Here is a 17,194-nt window from a genome sequence, read left to right on the forward strand (position 1 = left end):
CTAGATGGCTTGCCAAATAGCTAAAAAGGTAATTTTATAGTTAGCTATAAATGTGAACAGGTAAACAACAAAAAGAGATCTAGATAGCGAGTTAAAAGAGTAACACCCCATCTAAGTAGCCTGATAAAAAGCTGAAAACAAAAGCTAAATAGCTAGCCAAAAAGAGCCGAAAATTTAGCTTAATAAAAAAACAACAATTTGAGCTAAATAGCTTGATCAGTAGCTAGAAAGAGTGGAAGATAGCTAGCTACAAAGCTAAATAGGCAGCCAGATAGCTAGCTAAAAAAACAGCACCTTTTTTGCTCTTTTGCTTCATAAAACCCAATGAATTGGAATTTATTCTGTATTTTTTGTAGACCAAATCAATAAAAAGATGAATACATACATTTGTTTGATACAAATAAATTCTTATTATACTCGCTAAATTACTTAAAAATAATCAACACTAGAGAATTTTATTTTGTTCATGAACCCAATAAACTGGAATTTATTTTTGTATTTCTAAAATAACAACTTACCATGTTATTACCATGGTATCATCAGGTTAATTATTAAAAACGGGGTTTATAAAATAAATAATTTTACTGTAAAATCACAATGGCCCAGATATTTTCAGAACAGGTTTGCGGTCACCTCAACTGTCCTTGGGGGGCACCATGGTGCCCATAAGGACCACTTTGGAGACTGAGATACTGTAGAGAGGTAGGGCTCTGACTTACGGTGCTGGACCCCCCCAGTGTTTCGAGTGCTAAGAAGGCTAAAACATGTAATCTGATCCAACTTCTACTTTGATTTCAATATGACATAATGTGCGCAAGAGCTCTCCTTCTTACAACCCACATTTTTTAGGGATGTTTCCCCTTTTTATAAGCATTGTTAAAGTAACTGAATCAAATTGACCGATTCGATCCTTCTCCACGAGTGACACGCCGACAGTCATCTGCCGACAGTGATTTTAGAACGTGTTGCCTCTGCTGGAAGGTGATTTTCCACTGAAATAAGACAGACTTTGGAACACCTTATCGATTGAGACACTTGTTCTGGGAGCGTTCAACATTTGTCAGGGGTTTGGCTTCGAGCGTGAAATCCCGAACTCGGTAACCGATTTCAGAGAGACATGCAGACGACGGATTGTGATACTTCTGCCGCCAGCGCCAGCGCTCGACACAAGTGTCTGCTTCGAGCGAGACTTAACCACCACTTTTTTGATACTTTGTTCATTGCATTTCTACTGCCTTAGCTAGGTTCACTTTCTTTTGTTTCTGGTTTCTTGTTTGGATTTTTCCTTTGTAGTTTAGTGCTCACTTGTTAGTTTGTTACTCTGTCTTTTACAACTTCCGTGTTCCAAGTTTTTCTTTTCTTCTGGTTTGGACCATGTCATGTTTGGACATCTCATTTAGTTCTGTGCCCCCTTGTCCGTTTGTTACTTAGTTTCTGGTTGTGTTAATGAATTCCTTTCTTATTTAGAGCACCCCCTGCTTCAGTTTCCGATTCCCCTTCACTTAGGTCCACCCCCACAAAGCTTAAGAAGTCTGGTCACAAGCAAAATAATAGTCAGACAAATAATTTTTCAAATGTCACATTTAATTTTGTTAACAATTTACAGATTAATCATTTGGGAAGATTTAAAATCTCCAATGACAATCATTCTGTGAATATTTAATCATAAAGCTTGATTTACAGTTCAGAAATGAACACTTTTATGTACTCAGTGTGTGTGAACATATGCATTTAGTGATTTATTCAGGAAACAGTGCATCTTATTAAAACATCAAACTTCATAAAAACGTTTTTAAAAATAGAAAATTAAATCCAGTGGTTGCAAAAGTGTGGTAAGTTTCACAAAAAGGATATTATCCAACATATACAATATTCGAAGTGGGTAGAATTTGATTCAAGTACTTCATTCTAACACAAAATAAAACAATGCGCAAATAAAACGGTCACAGAAGGGATGGCAAAGATGTGGATTAACTTAGACTGCTGACAGTTGCATTCCTTACTGAGAATTTTCAATTCAGATCCAATTGGTATGCACAGCAGGTTTTTTAAAAAGCAAGCAAATATTTTTTGACGTACTTTATATTTAATACTGTTAAATATTTTGTGTTTCTTTCTGTAAAGCAATTCACAAACTAAAAAGTCTGCAGCCTGTCACTGAATATTATACCTGCAGTCATTAAGCTTAGCATAGTGTAGAGCAGGGGTGGGCATTGTTTTTGAGTAGAGGGGCGCATTGGGTTAAAAAAGAATTGGGCCGGGGGAAGAAATGATTGGTTTTTGTTTTTTTTTTGTATCTGCCGACAGTCTAGAATCTGACACCTCAGCAATACATGGAATGAAAGAATTAAATGATTTCCCTTTTTTAAACACTTACTTTGTGAAGTGTCCTTTGCTATTTGGGTATTCGAGTGTCCAAGTAGCAAGGGACCCTGCATTTTTTACATACAGGGTGTTCCAAAAGTCTTGGGCACATTTGAATTTATACATCTCTCTAACTATGCATGGTATCAAAATGAAAGTTGTGCCATTTTAGAGCTAATTACAATACAATTTTGTTTTATATTAAGATTTTATAAGGCTGTTGATTTATACATTTATTTTCAGAACCATTAATGGCATCCCACCAACCAGAAGACATTTTGTGTGCTTGAAATTGCGAAAACGGAACCACAGAATGTTGTTCAAGGTGCATTTTGCAGAAAATTTCGATAGGAGCCACAGAGAGGCAGTCCAACGTGATGGCATGGTAAATTCATAAGGGATGGTTGCTAATCCCCAGCTAAAAGAACGGGACGCCCCCCAAATTCAGATGTGACTTAACAAATTTGAACTTCTTTCCAGCAGAACACTCGTAAATCGATCAGAAGAGCCATTAGGGAAACTCGGTGTCCTACAACAACGAATTGGTGTGTCTGCACGTGAAGTCGTATAAGGTAGTTAGCAGAACAGTAGAAGGACAATGAACAAACCAGCTCGTTGTGACTTTAGCATTAAAATGCAACAGAAGATGGAAAACAACTGATTTGACAAACGGCTTGTTTTTAGCAGTGAGGGGACTTCCCATGTGCATGGCAAAGTTAACAAGCATGAGAACTCACAGGAACTTCTTGAGCATCAGCAGATTCTCCAAAGGTGATCAAGTCAAAGGAAGCTGTCTATGGACCATTCTTCTTTGAAAGGGCAACAGTCAATAGTGAGCCATACCTAAACATGTTGATTAAGTGAAAAAGAGCCTGGTTACTTAATTTTTCAAATGGATGGGGAGCAACCGCACTGGAACCTCAGAAATTGTCAGTTTCTGAACACAACACTGGTAGACAGATGGATTGGACGGTCTGGGCGGAATAACAATCTCATGTCCTGGCCACCCTGATCCCCAGATCTCACACCAGATTTGTGCCCCCTATTGCAGGACATGTTGATGAACTGAAGGCCCTAAAAACAGAAGCTGATGCAATCATTGACAATGCTGGGACGCGTTTAGGAAAACATTGACTATCAGCTTGATGAGTGTCATGGGACCAATGGTGTTCACATTAAACATTCCATGTAATAATTGACTTTACAAACTTTCTGAATTCTACCAGATGTATTAATATTCTTAACAGTTTCTGAGATATTGAATGTCAATGAGCCGAAGACTTTTGGAGCACCCTGTAATATAGCGATATTTTTAACATTTTCATTGATCAGGCTGATTAAAAAGCTGTAAGTGGCCCACCGGCTGTAGTTTGCCCACCCCTGGCATAGAGCCTTTTATTAGACGGTTCAGTCAGAAGCTTTTTTATGTGCGTACCCACCTAATTGCATCAACATTGATGTTGCAACCTTTTGTTAAAGCCTTAAAAACCATATAGAAACGTTCAATTTCATTTACGCAGAGACTCGTATATATGATCAAATATGAGTAGGGAAAATAAGGTTATATAAGATCTTTTACAAAGTTCATCCAATTTGGTATAAATAAACAATGGAGAATTATATGTACTTCTTTTCATATGTTGATTGATGTGCTTGCCACTTGTGCTTTTGAACAAAGGGCCATTTGGGCTCAAGAAGTAATTTTGCCTATTATTATGAATAAAACGTGCTAACAGTCAGGTAAACATTGGCTACTGATGGGAAATAGGAAGAGAAAAAAATAAGGTGACTCAAATTTTGAGTTGAATGCTAAGTAGAAAGTCCACAGGTTTGATCATTTCCATACAAAAGCTTCAATGGACATTCGTGTGTTTTTGATTCATCTCAACCAACGTTTGGAGGTAAACAAAACTAAGAGAGCTCAAGAGGTAGAGACCAACGCAGTGAATCCTTTCTATATCTATTCACGCAGTGTTGCTGCAATTACACAGTAAACATCAATAACAAAAACAAAGCTTCTCTTTAGATTTATCTACCAACGAGCTGTACACACAACCAAACACAGCTGACATGGCGTGATTTTCTACCAACAACATTGGTCTATCCACTAAATATAGTAGTTGCAGGGTAAAAAGAAAGAAAATATACATATTTGTTTGCAAAGTTTCAAAGCAAAATGAACTTGACAGCCTTAAAATGTGCAGGCTAATACAATTTCTATACAGGGGTTTGTTTTAGAATGGTGTCTATTTTAGCTTCTTTATTTCACATAATTATGTACATTAGATTTAGAATCGTCTTTGTCATTGATAACAACGTGGAGAACATTGTTTACAACGAGATTAGACTTGGCACTCCAGGATAAATATTTAATAAAATACTTGAGAGAGAAATAATTTTTAAAAGGATATTACGGTATGTAGGCAAGATTTAGAAGGTAGTGCTTATAGACTGGCCACACATGACCATAGTTTCAGCTGCGGGAGCTTATGCAACAGGATAGAAAATAATTCTAAAAATATATTAAATCATTTGCTTTACATATTTTAATGGATAGTGTACAAGTAGAAGAGATGGACAAACCTCATACTCATATGACAGAAACAATATGCTATTTAGTTCCTGTATATGCTCTTTGAAGAGCGCTCATGAAGTGTTTTATTTGATGGTGAATGTATCACCAACCTGCCTTTATCTATACAGCACCTTGAGACAAAAGCTGAATCCGTGACAGTGCATTTGAAACTAGAAAAAAAATAATTACAACCTTGAGCGAAAACTATTGCTGTTTTTACTGGCTTTAAGCATGGTACAATTCTTTCTCAATTCTTTCTCTCCGTAATCCTTTTTCAAAATAGGCAGTTTTCAAGATAAGACTGGGTCTTGCCGGGCTGCCGAAAGCTTTTTTCACCTCTTAAAAAACGAAGCATCTGTGTAGGTCTTGTGTGGGCCTCACTTTGATGTACAGTATTTGCGTTTGACTGATGATATTGCAGGACTGGCAGGAAAAGAAAATAAACTCAGATATCTGGTGAATAGCCTGGCAAAGGCATCAACCCAATATGGGATGGAAGTCAGCACAGAGAAAAAAGTAATGACCAACAATGCCCAAGGTATCAACACAAACATCATAACCAACCACAGAGAGCTTCAACCTGTCACAAAAATATCTGTCGTATCAGAAAGGAGTAAAGACGCAGAGATCATGGACAGTATAGCGCAAACCACAGCCACTCTTGCCAGACTTAAACCCATCAATAGGAAAGAGAAAATAGCAATGAAATCAAAGATCAAACTCATGCTAGCACTGCGAATTTCCATCTTCCTTTTTGCTTGTGAGACACTGTCACAGCAAGGCTGGAACAGGAAAATCCAGGCCATGGAAATGAGATGCTACAGGAAACTTCTAGGCATCAGCTACATAGGCTATGTGAACAAACGAAATGACAAATAACACCATCAGGGGGCACATTGGACCCTATGAAGTACGGTTTTCAACTGTGCGCTGACAAAAACTGCAGTGGTATGGTCACGTCATATGATCCTCAGGACTGGCCAAGGTCATTCTCCAGGACACAGTCCTAGGGGACAGGAGAGGAAGACCAAAAAATAACTGGGCCGACAACATCAAATGGTGCAACAGGCCAGGAATCAACAGCAGTTGTTTCCTCAGTGGTGCCCTGGAGAGCCAGCCGGTTAAGGGATCCGTAAACGATAATTTGCATGATAATTAATCCGTCCAACAAAAGGTTAGGGAAGTCATGGAAGAGAAGGCTAAAAAATGAGAATCCATACAGTAATATTTGAGTGAAATTGCTCTGCAGGATACAAGATAAGCAAAGTCTATGTTTTTCTTCATTTCACCCAAAGACAACCTGCTACATCTTAATAATTGCGTTTCAGGGAAGAATAATGTTAAACAGTTACGGTCAAGTCTGTTAGCTATTGGTTGTTTCCATCAGGACAACTCACTAGCATGCTTTTTTCATCTTAGGACAAACGAATGTCAATGGAAAGGCTGGAACTGTAAAACTCTTTAGGACATATTTTAACTCATTCACTGCCAGCCTAGTTAAGTCACTGCCAGCTGATAAAAAATAAAGTTTGTTTTAAATAAGTGTAACATGTGTTTTTATTCTCCCTGCTTGAAATGAAGAAGGCTTCTAACGCACATGGTCATATATTGACTATTGAAAACTTGCAAAGAAGAGTGCATATGACGCCAAGGTTGGGATAGTTTGACTATTATTTAGTGCTTGCGCACTATTTTTTTCTCTACTTTACCTATCTATCATTACCTACTAGAAGTTGGAATATTTGTATCAGTTTGCCCAGCATGTACATGTCATTTGGAGCATATTAACATGTTAAAAATAAAAAACGTAAGAGCTCCTGACGAAATAACTTTAAGCAGGAGTAAACCCAAACGATTTCTTAATATTTTGTATGTGCCCCCTTTGGTTTAAATACTGCATTTTAATGAATATAGTAAATCGCTCACTGTATAGCGGTTTACTTTTCATGGCTTGCTACTTTGCGGATTTTCATCGTGCATTGTGTTCTGAATTCTGATTGGCTAAACATCCGCCCCACCCCTTTTCTGCCTGTGTCTGCCAGTGCGTCAATAACGTTGCAATCCAAGTTGTACACGTACATAAAACAGCCTGACCGACCTCCATTACGTTTGCACAAATCTTTTTCAATTTTGAGTTTCTCTGAAAGCTGATGTTAACAAAACCGACAAAAGCGCCAGGGGCTGGGCCCAAAAGGCAGAAGAAGATGCTTTCTATCTTCGACAAAGTTAGGCTTTTAGACATCCAAAGGTAAGAGCATATTTACGCCTTATTCTATTTCCAATAATGTCCGCATGATGGCAACAAAATGTCATCTAAATTAAAACAGTAGTGTCCTGTATTTACTTCCACCCATGATTTTTTTTTAAATTATAAATTGGCAGAGGTTATTTGTAAAAAATTTTTTTTTTTTATAAAATCCCATTTTATTTTTAACCTGTAAATAGGGTTTGTTCTTTGGTTTAAATGATTGGCGTATTTCAAATGTGTTGCGTTTAAGGTGAGTTAAGAAGCAAAATCCACCCGCTTATAGCCATCTCTAGGGCGCCGTTTAGAGACTTCCCTTAAAGTGAAGTAGCCCAGTGTTCAGTTTACCTTCTTTCTGAAGCACAACCATGATTGCTCATTAAGCATTAACAAGTATCTTTTCATTATCACTCGAAAAATGTATTTTTAAAATGGCTGCCTGCAGAGATGGATAAGTAGTAGACATTTCGTAACTCTTACAAACACAAAATGTCGTGTGTAAACTGGGGATCCAACAATTAGTCGACATCGTGGACAGAAATATGAAGAATTCTAATGTCGACTATTGTCTCCCCTTTTTACTGACAGAGTGAGGCATCTTTAATGATTATAATCTCTTCTGAGAGTGGCATAAACATCATCTATGCGTACCAAAACTTCTAAGGTTTGGGAGAATTTTAGCCTGGATACATTGAAAAGAAATTGGCCTACTTGGAAAGTTTGCAACGCAAATCATGTGTATCATGGCAGTACCTCAGTGAAGTACAAACATTTAAAGATAAATCATATTGGACAGCTGAGAAAACGGAGTCTAATTTGCCTCATTCAAGTAACAATCAAACAAATACGGTTTTGATGACATGCATTGAACATTTTATACGTGTACATATCGCTATAAAATAGAGCTTGAGCGTTATGCCAGACATATGTATTTAAAATGAAATACATGCAGTCCAAGCACAGCAGACAAAACTGAGCCAATCTCAGACGTAACTATGTTGATACTCTAACTTTTCTTAGCATGGATAGTCTGAGTTAATACTGATTTTGAACCTGGTCTTTTTCCAGGTAGGTTTAGAACTTAGATATGGACAATTCTGAATGCTTATTTATAGCCTTTTGCTGTCAACCAATCAAAAGTAATTATCCAATTATTTGAGTCGACAATTAAAATAGTTGTCAGTTCTAGCCCCAGTATAGAATAGTAGGGGCCCATGGAACATAATACTGTTGGGAAATTCTATTCTAGTATTTGACAAATGTGATCATGTGATCACCATCAACCCATTTCAAATAAATTTAAGTGCCTCACAAGTCAACAAAGTTCTGCATCTATCTCTTCAATGGCATCCATTACAACATGCATTTATGAGGTGTTAAGACTTCACATCTGTATGTTGGTTAATTTTTCAATTTAAAACATGTCGACTCAAACTGATGAATTGTGTGGTTAAGGAATATAGGATTTGCTTAAAAATATTTGTTTACGTACCCAAAATTGGGCTGATATCAAGCAAAACCATTTGATCTAAAATCTAAATATTTTACTTGAGCGCATGTCATCATCATCTTTGGTAAAATAATAATGCATGAAGTAGTACATACAGTAGTGTAAAAAAACTCTTTTAAAGTTAGTGCCTAGCATACATGTGTACACTTGATTTGAAATGTATTGGCAACATTATACAACCTTTTTTAAATGAGAAAACAATCTCAACAATTCAAAACATAAAAGGTTAATAATAAAGCATTGATTAAAATGAAACAGTTTACAGGGTTTTTACATTTTTTTAATGGCCAAATTCTAGCACTTTTTAAGGACTTTCATAGTCAAATTTCTAATTTCTCCAGTATAAAAGAAATCCAGTGTAAATCACGTATTTTGCACTAATATACTGTTTCCACAAATATATCTGCAATTTACAAATGTAATTTTTGACCATGCATGAGCATTGATTGAGACACATTATTTTTAAATCTTGCAAATATATTTGTAGGTCTGAATAAAACGTTTACATTACAATTTACCACTGGGAAACTATACCTTGATCTGTGATCCTTGTAATGATACACATTTCATAGTTCCCTATTTAGGTGTAGCATCCACCTGTCCTCTTTGGCGCAACCCATAGGGGGCGATGGCGCTTCAAAGGACACTGCCATACAAACTCATACTAGATGCCGTTAATGATGAGGAAAGAAGTGGAATGGCAAAGCAAAACCACCAGAGCAGTGTCGGCGTCATCGTCATTTTTCTGAGCAGACTTGATAAGAAACATTGCAAACATTTTAAGCATTTAAAAGCACCCAAAATTCCATCCCAGCCGTCATCAGGCAGTGGGCAGGGGACACCCTGAACTGGTTGCCAGCCAGTCACGAGTATTTCTGAGTTGTTAAAAAAAGCAGCTACAATCGATTGTCAGAATAATAGTTTGGGTTCTTACTCATTTGGTAACTTAACTGCAGGACAACTGTAGTAGTACAAGCCTTGCCACAGGGGAAAGTCAAGATCAAAGCTTTTGAAAAACCGATCTTTAAAACACAAATGTCTTGTGTGTGTATATATATATATATATATATATATATATATATACAAATATATAGAACAAATCAATAATTTCAGAGCAGATTGACTTAAAATCTTTGTGGATAACATGCTCTACAGCAGTGGTCAGAAACCTTTTCTGTATCACGCCAGTTTGATATCCCAGCCCACTCATAAAATTAATAATGATAACAATACAAATACTACTAATATTAATAGCACGCCTATATCAGCTGTGGTAATACTAGACCATTTGGAATCTGGATGGCATGGGAAAAGGCATTTGATTTCATCTTATAATCACACTATTTTTCCTCACGGTATCACATTGTCTGAATTTTTTTATCTTAAAGGCGCATGTGATAGGTCAATCATACAACCTTGTTTTAGCAGAACTCATTCCAATAATGCTCCATTACAGTGTACCATTGAAGAAGGTTGTAATGTTCAGCATAAAACGACGTTGTACAAAAATTGACTCACCACATGTCCCATAAAGACAAAAATGATGAGAGATCATGGTACCGTAACAATAGTGTGATGATGAGATAAAATGTAATGCCTTTTCCTATGTCATCAATGGAGCTCTAAATATCGCAATCTGGGTTTGATTTCTCTTGCATCCAATATCAAGCAAAAGTTGTTGGGGGTACTGCGCAACTGATCAACCATTGCTCAAATACAGTAATTGACCACTGTAAAACCTTTCAAACTTTGAGCTTATTTTAGGCATAAAGAATTGCGGGTATATATATGAATAACTACAGTACACTAATCCCTAATTCCCAAAACGTCCCGCGATAGTCAAAAAGTATAAACCTTTTGTGTATTACTCAAGAACAAACCCAATTTATAGGGTCGGGTATTTGTTTCACAAATAAAAGGAATGTACTTTGTACATTTTTTTTTCTACAAATATTTTCTCTACTTTACTGTTTTAAAAATAAATCTTGTCTTTTTATTGCACAACTGTATAGATTAAGAACATAGTCCACTTTAGATAATAATTCGCAACCATCATGTGGAAAACATAATTTTCCTACTGGTTCAGTCGTACAGAAACTATATATTTTTTCATTATCAAACGTTTTTGAGTACACGCCAGGGAGGCAGGCGCAAGGGAGCCGCATGTGGCTCCAATGTGAGTTTAACAGGCAGAGGTCCAAATTATTTAGCGAAATAAATCATCTTCCTATGTTAAGCCAACCAGAATGCAGAACATAATGAAAACACGCTAAGTAGCAAAACCGCAATGAGTAAACCACGATTCGGCAAGGGATTACTATATAAGCAAAACCCAAGGACAACTTTTTTTTTCTTTCTCTGCAACTCGGTCTTGAACAACCCGGTGGTTGCCAACCACTGCCCGACAGGACATGTTTCCTACTTTCAACCCTCTAACAAAATAACATAAGCAGTAGTTTGCGGATATTTTTCCTTTTACGTATTTGAGCATACGACCAGCAATGAGTTCGGCTCTCCAGTGAAACGCTACTCAGATGACAGAAGACTTTGAGATGCTTTCGTGATTTCCCGTCTTGGCGGTTGGCAGAAACAAGCTTGAGCACAACAGCAGCTATTCCCACACCAATGGAGAAGGAGGCATTTCCGAGGGCTGGGCCACTGTGGAGCTAAGACGGAAAGCAGGAAGCAGGGGGAAGTTAAAGATTACAAGTGTGTTACCATAATTTCTGACCGATAAAGCGCACGCCCCAAATTTTTTTCATATATAATGCACTCTGGATTACAAAATGCATGAAATTAAAACTATAGTAAGGGCTATAGTTTGCACAATAAAAGTAACACACATATTGTATAAAAAAATTTTTTTAATTATCGGTCGGAATATGTCACTGATCACAATTGCACAACATTCGATGCAGCAGGAATAGAACCTGGATCATCGGTACCTATGCACTGAAGATACAGACGATAGATGAAAAGGCATTAGGTTTAATCTAATCACAGACATTTAATTTGTCTGGGGTACAGAAAAGGTTGGGGACTACTAAAATGCAGTATTGTAGCACTGACTCGCAAAGTTTTTACAGAGCGCACAAGATCCTGAACTGAATGAAGAGAAAGGCACTGTTAGAAGTAATTTGATTGTTCCGAACTGAAGAAAAAGAAAGGTAATGTGGGAAGTAATTCGCATGGCAAGTATTCAAAACGTTTGTCACTTATTCTGCTTAGTTTGAGCTGAGAAAAAGTGAAACAAAATGTTAAAAGTGATTTTTAATCACTTTTTGTTTTCTCATTTCTCTAACATATCTGGTGGTACTGTGACTAAGAATAGTGTGATAATGAAATAAGACCTAATGCCAATACCCACTTCCGGCGCCGTCACGAATGGCAGCCACTCCAGCAGCTCCCGTGTTATTTTCGCTACTTCTATCTATCTATCTATCTATCTATCTATCTATCTAATACATGTGTTGACTGAACCCCTAGTCATCAAGTGAGTAAGATCCAGTGCTCTCTCTGCCGGGACCCTGGTTTGATTCCCCTTGTATTCAATGTTATGCATTTGTGAACAACCATCCATGGTCTAGTGCTTAGGATGCAGATGCGCTTTACTATTGCACCACGGTTTTATCCCAGTTGCCAGTATAGCACAAATATGGTAACGCTTTGCCAATTTGTTTCGCTTATAAAGTGCACCAGATTGTAAGGCACAAGTTCAGATTTTGGGCCAACTTTGGGATTTTGGGCATTCCTTAAAAGTCCGGTATCCAGCTTTAGCTGTGGGCCTGTAAAGTTGTTCTCATGCCATACATTTCGAACAAATAGTTGCTTTTTAAGTGACAAAACCAAATGTGGGAGGTTTGTGCACATTTTCTTGAAGAGCTGTACAAAAAATTTCAAGGCATAGAAAGCATTTTTGACTGACAAATTTGTAAAAAAAAATCTAAAGATTTTGCTGTTTGAAGTTTATCAAAAAAAGGTTGCTTATACGTTTTAACATACTATTAAATTACATCTCTTAATTCAACAGAAATTAAAATAAAAAATATAATTTAAAGCTTTAACTCAAAAATAAAAGCTTTGAAGCTTATTTAATTCAGGAATTAAAGAGACATTGTTTATTATTTGGCCCCTCCTAGTAATAATACTCGTAGGTTGAGAATTCTTCATTTATTTTACTGCTGTAGGTACACACAAAAAAACAAAAACTTTGATAAAAGGCTGGTCAAAACACTAAGAAAAACAGTGAAGCTTGGTTACTTTGAGTCACTGTAGTTTTTCTCTTGTGCTTTGTAGCACTAGTTTTCTGTTGCACTGTACTAAAGAGCGACATTAGAGCAACTTAGGAAAAAAAAGCATGTTTTTTTTTTTACTTTTTACCGACACATTGTCATGCGACATTTCTCAACTTTAATGTGTTTGAAAAGAAATTGTATATGTGAAATGTTTACAATGTAAAACATGCAAAAAAAAAAAGGTACGTGGAGATTCGTGTTTTTAACACGACAGCAATAATATGCGTAAGAGGTAGGAATTGATTTTCATTCGTTTTTAAATACAGTCGAACGAATGTGCAGTGCCTGAACTTGTGTTGGCATTTATTCCAGTTGCAATATTTATGCACAAATCCTCTTTAAATGCAATGTTTACATTTTGTACCCACCTCTGGTCATGTCTTGCGCACATCACGCAAAGGTAGTGAGTTAGTGAAGATGAATATATTGTAATGGTTTAAATCTTTCTAACAGTTTATTAAATATTTTAGAGTGGCTCCAACTGACAAAATTCTAATTCTAATTCTAATTTTTGCTATCGGGCCAATATCTATGATGTCATGTTTTGCAGTCAACTGTCCCACAACTATTGGCCCCATAATAATCGTGCATCACTCGATACAAAACATTTAGGTTTTCATTCCAGCAATTAAAATTGCAAACTCTGCTATTACTCCCTGTTAAAGTACATTTTAAGGTTTTTAAACATTCTGTCGGCGGACAAAGTCCTGCAGCAGCTGAAAAACTGAAACACTTTTTGACACATTGCCATATTTCAGGCTTCAAACTTATAGATAAAAACCTCAAAATATTTTCTAACAATCAACCATATGCAAAGCACAATCATAAAATGAAGCCAAATTTGTTTTTATAAGTTTTGAACATCTTCAAACATTCTTTCTTACAAAACAGGTCAAGTTCCTCAAGGTTTAATGGTGATCGCGTGTGCACGGTATTTTTCAAATATTTCTACAAATTCTCAATAGGATTGAGTTCTGGACTTTGGCTTGGCTGTTCTAACACATTTATATTGTTAGTCTGAAACCATTCCATTGTATATTTTGCTATATGTCTAGGGTCATTGTCCTATTTAAAGGTGAACATGCGCACCATTCTCAGGTCTCTTGCAGACTCCAACAAGTTTTTGGTAAGAATTGCCCTGTATTTCGCCCCATCCATCTTTCCATCAACAGAACGATCTCCTCAGGACCTGCTGAATAAAAGCAGGCCAAGAGCATGATGCTGCGACCACCATGTTTGACAGTGGGGATGGTGTTTTCAGAGTGATGTGCAGTGATACACATATGCCAAACAACGCTTTGCATTCAGCCAAAAAATGTCAATTTCTTTCTCATTGACCAAAGAATGTTGTTCCACATGTTATTTGTGTTTCTGATGTGGCTTCTCACAAACAACAAATAGGCCTTTGTTTGGTACCGCGCTGGCACTGAGCCTATGCACAGATCGTACCACCTCGGTTGTGTATGCCTGCAGGTCGTCCAATGTGATCATGGGCCTCTTGGTTGCTGTTCTGATTTGTTTAGTTTAGAGGGATAGCCAGGTCTTAGTAGGTTTGTAGTAGTTTTATGCTCTCTCCATTTTGATATTATTGCTCGCACAGTGCTCTGAGAGATGTGTAAATGTTGTAAAATTAGTCATTTAGGTAGATCATTCAGAAGTCATCAGGGAATCTGTTAGCTTGGTAAGAGAACACGGGGACAATGTTTATGCAACACCTACTTTTATTTTATCCGTTTTAAAACCAATTTGGTTCCACTGCACAATGGTGTGTCACATGTTGTAGACTTTGATAAAATATTTTTAGTTTGAAGCCTGAAATGTGGCAAGATGACAAAGTTCTTGGGCGGCCAATACTTTTGCAAGGCACTGTAGCGTGTGTTTGCCTTCATTTGATGTAAGAGTTGTAAAACCAAACTAAGCTAACCCACGTCCTATTTGGCGTCTGAAAAACAAAGCAGGTGCTATCGTTGGCCTATGGGTGTGTTGAGGAATGGGTATTATGGAAAAGAGGCTTAAGTGCAATTAAGGCCGAGCTGGCACTCAGCTATTCAAAGAACGATGAACATGGACGTGTTCTTTGGTTCATTTAGTTGTGTCTTCGCTTGTTTAAAGAACAACGTGGTAGTTATTAGGAGGAATCTCCTAGCAGTGATTGAGACCAAATGACCGAGTTCATAAAATATTATGATTGATTTAGAATAAAGCGTTTATTAAAAACTAAGCTCTTAAGCTGAACTTCAAGACAATCATTCTGGCACCCACCTGATGAAACTCTTGAAAGCAGCTGACTGAGGGTTGATGCACAGTGGTACTCGACTCCCCTTTTGCTGTTCCAAAATGAATTGATGGATGATCTCTGAGATGGGGTTGGAGGAGAAATAACACAGGTCAAACTTAAGAAACCAAAGTGTTCTTATTCAAAGATTGTAAACCGTGGGTCACATTTATAAATAAGCCTGACTGGCCTGTCTCTGTATAATAATACGAGGAAAATGAGTGTTTCCCATAAGGCAATTGAATTTCTTTTATAAATATTTTTATGTGTTGAAAACATAGTTCATGGTTTTAAGTTCGCGGATCCCTAGACAGCATGGGTCAACAGGGCACCAATGAGGACGCAACTCTGGACAGCCTTCTCCACTGTTGACGAACCTTGGCCTGTTATTAGTTCGTGGAAAAGTTGGCACCAGTCCATTCCTTCAAGCTTTCGTCCCAGGTTTTTTTCATTCTTCCCTTTCTCTTGTCCCCTTGGAGAATGATCTTGGTCAGTCACGTCATTATCTTGTGACGTGACCATACCACTGATGTCTGTGCGCGGTTCAGAACAGTTCTTTGTTGGTTCCAATGTGCCCTCTGACAGTGTTGCTCTCTGACAGTTTTGTTTGTCACATGGGCGAAGTAGCTGATGCCTAGAAGTTTCCTGTAGCATCGTATCTCCGCGGCCTGGATTTTCTTTTCCAGTTTTGCTGTGAGAGTCCATGTCTTGCAAGCGTAGAGCAAGATGGAAGTAACCAGCCCTTGCATGAATCTGATCATTGATATCACTGCTATGTTCTTTTCCCTCCAGGTGGGTTTGAGTCTGGCAAGTGCGGCTGTGGTTTAAGCTATCCTGGCCATGTTTTTTGGTTCTGACCCGTCTTCTGATATGACAGCTCCTAGATATGGAAATTTGGTGACAGGTTAAAACATAGTAGACGGCTGATAACGTAAATACATTAAGCAGTGTTTGACATAAATATTTCTTGTTTATTAAAGCTTAATTCCTGATCTTGGGCCCTCATAGTACACAAATGACTCATCCTATGGCTGACTTGCACTTCCTTTTCGCCAACATATGGGCACATGTTTTCAACGCACTGGATTGTATTGTTACAAGTTTCACCATCCGGAGAAGGAAATTAAAGCTTCTATAATGGTCACAATCATTTGTTGGTGGTTTGACTCATACTATGGCTGACTTGCATTTTATTTTCTCCAACATATGGGCACATCTATTGCACCCTGGTCATCCTGGTAGGGGGTTACCACTTGTAATGCCCCTTCTCAAGGTTTCTTATTTTCCTTGTGCTAAGGTTTTGAGTTTTTCCTTGTCCGCATGTTGGTTTAAGATCAGGGGATGGTGTAATTGTGATCCTGTGCAGTCCTTTGAGACGTCTTGTGATTAAGGGCTAGAAAAATAAATGCGACTTGACACATGTTTATAATGCACTGGATTGTATTGTCGCAATTGTCACCATCCCGAGAAGGAAATTAAAGCTTCAATAAGAAATCCCCTGTGGTCATAGTCATTTTTTAGTGGTTTAACACTGTCATATTGATGACGCTAAAATTAGAAATGGCTTTATGCCATTGATGACAAGTCAATTGTTGGTGGTTTAACTCTGTCATAATGATGAAGCTATAATTAGAAATGGGTTTATGTCATTCATGACAAACACTGTTTACGAGATTAGACATGACACTCCAGGATAAACATGATGAATACTTAAAAGACAAAAATTACATAGAAAGAATGTCAGGATAAGATTATATATTAAACTGAGCATTTTGAAAACTCACGGGTATTAGGTATCGTATTTTCTGGACTATAAGGCGCACCCAAAAAAACCCAAATTGGCCAGAAATTAAAAAGTGCACCTTATAATCCGGTGTTACTTATATACCAGAAAATATGGTGGTTTCATATGGAAATGCATAGTTACAAA

At 37.4% G+C, this 17,194-nt stretch overlaps 1 protein-coding gene across 2 annotated transcripts in view; it reads right to left on the reverse strand.

Moving 5' to 3' along the window:
• Window positions 1-1,563: 1,563 nt before the first annotated feature.
• The window catches only part of nlk2 (nemo-like kinase, type 2), a 33,675-nt gene continuing 18,044 nt past the window's right edge, over window positions 1,564-17,194 (reverse strand). The window contains exons 10-12 of one of the 2 annotated variants that reach the window (XR_015851545.1): window positions 15,642-16,144; window positions 15,252-15,345; window positions 11,343-11,360 (exon numbers count right to left, since the gene is read on the reverse strand). Coding sequence is in view for 1 of the 2 variants with exons in the window: in XM_088345822.1 (XP_088201948.1) it covers window positions 11,306-11,360; window positions 15,252-15,345 (149 nt within the window). In the remaining variant the exon portion in view is untranslated. Of the gene's footprint in view, window positions 11,361-15,251; window positions 15,346-15,641; window positions 16,145-17,194 lie in introns of both variants that reach the window. The other variant, XM_088345822.1, reaches the window with a different exon arrangement.

Source organism: Urocampus carinirostris, chromosome 10 (genome assembly GCF_059441175.1).
Source record: "Urocampus carinirostris isolate Australia breed hairy pipefish chromosome 10, RoL_Ucar_1.0, whole genome shotgun sequence".
NCBI lineage: Eukaryota > Metazoa > Chordata > Actinopteri > Syngnathiformes > Syngnathidae > Urocampus > Urocampus carinirostris.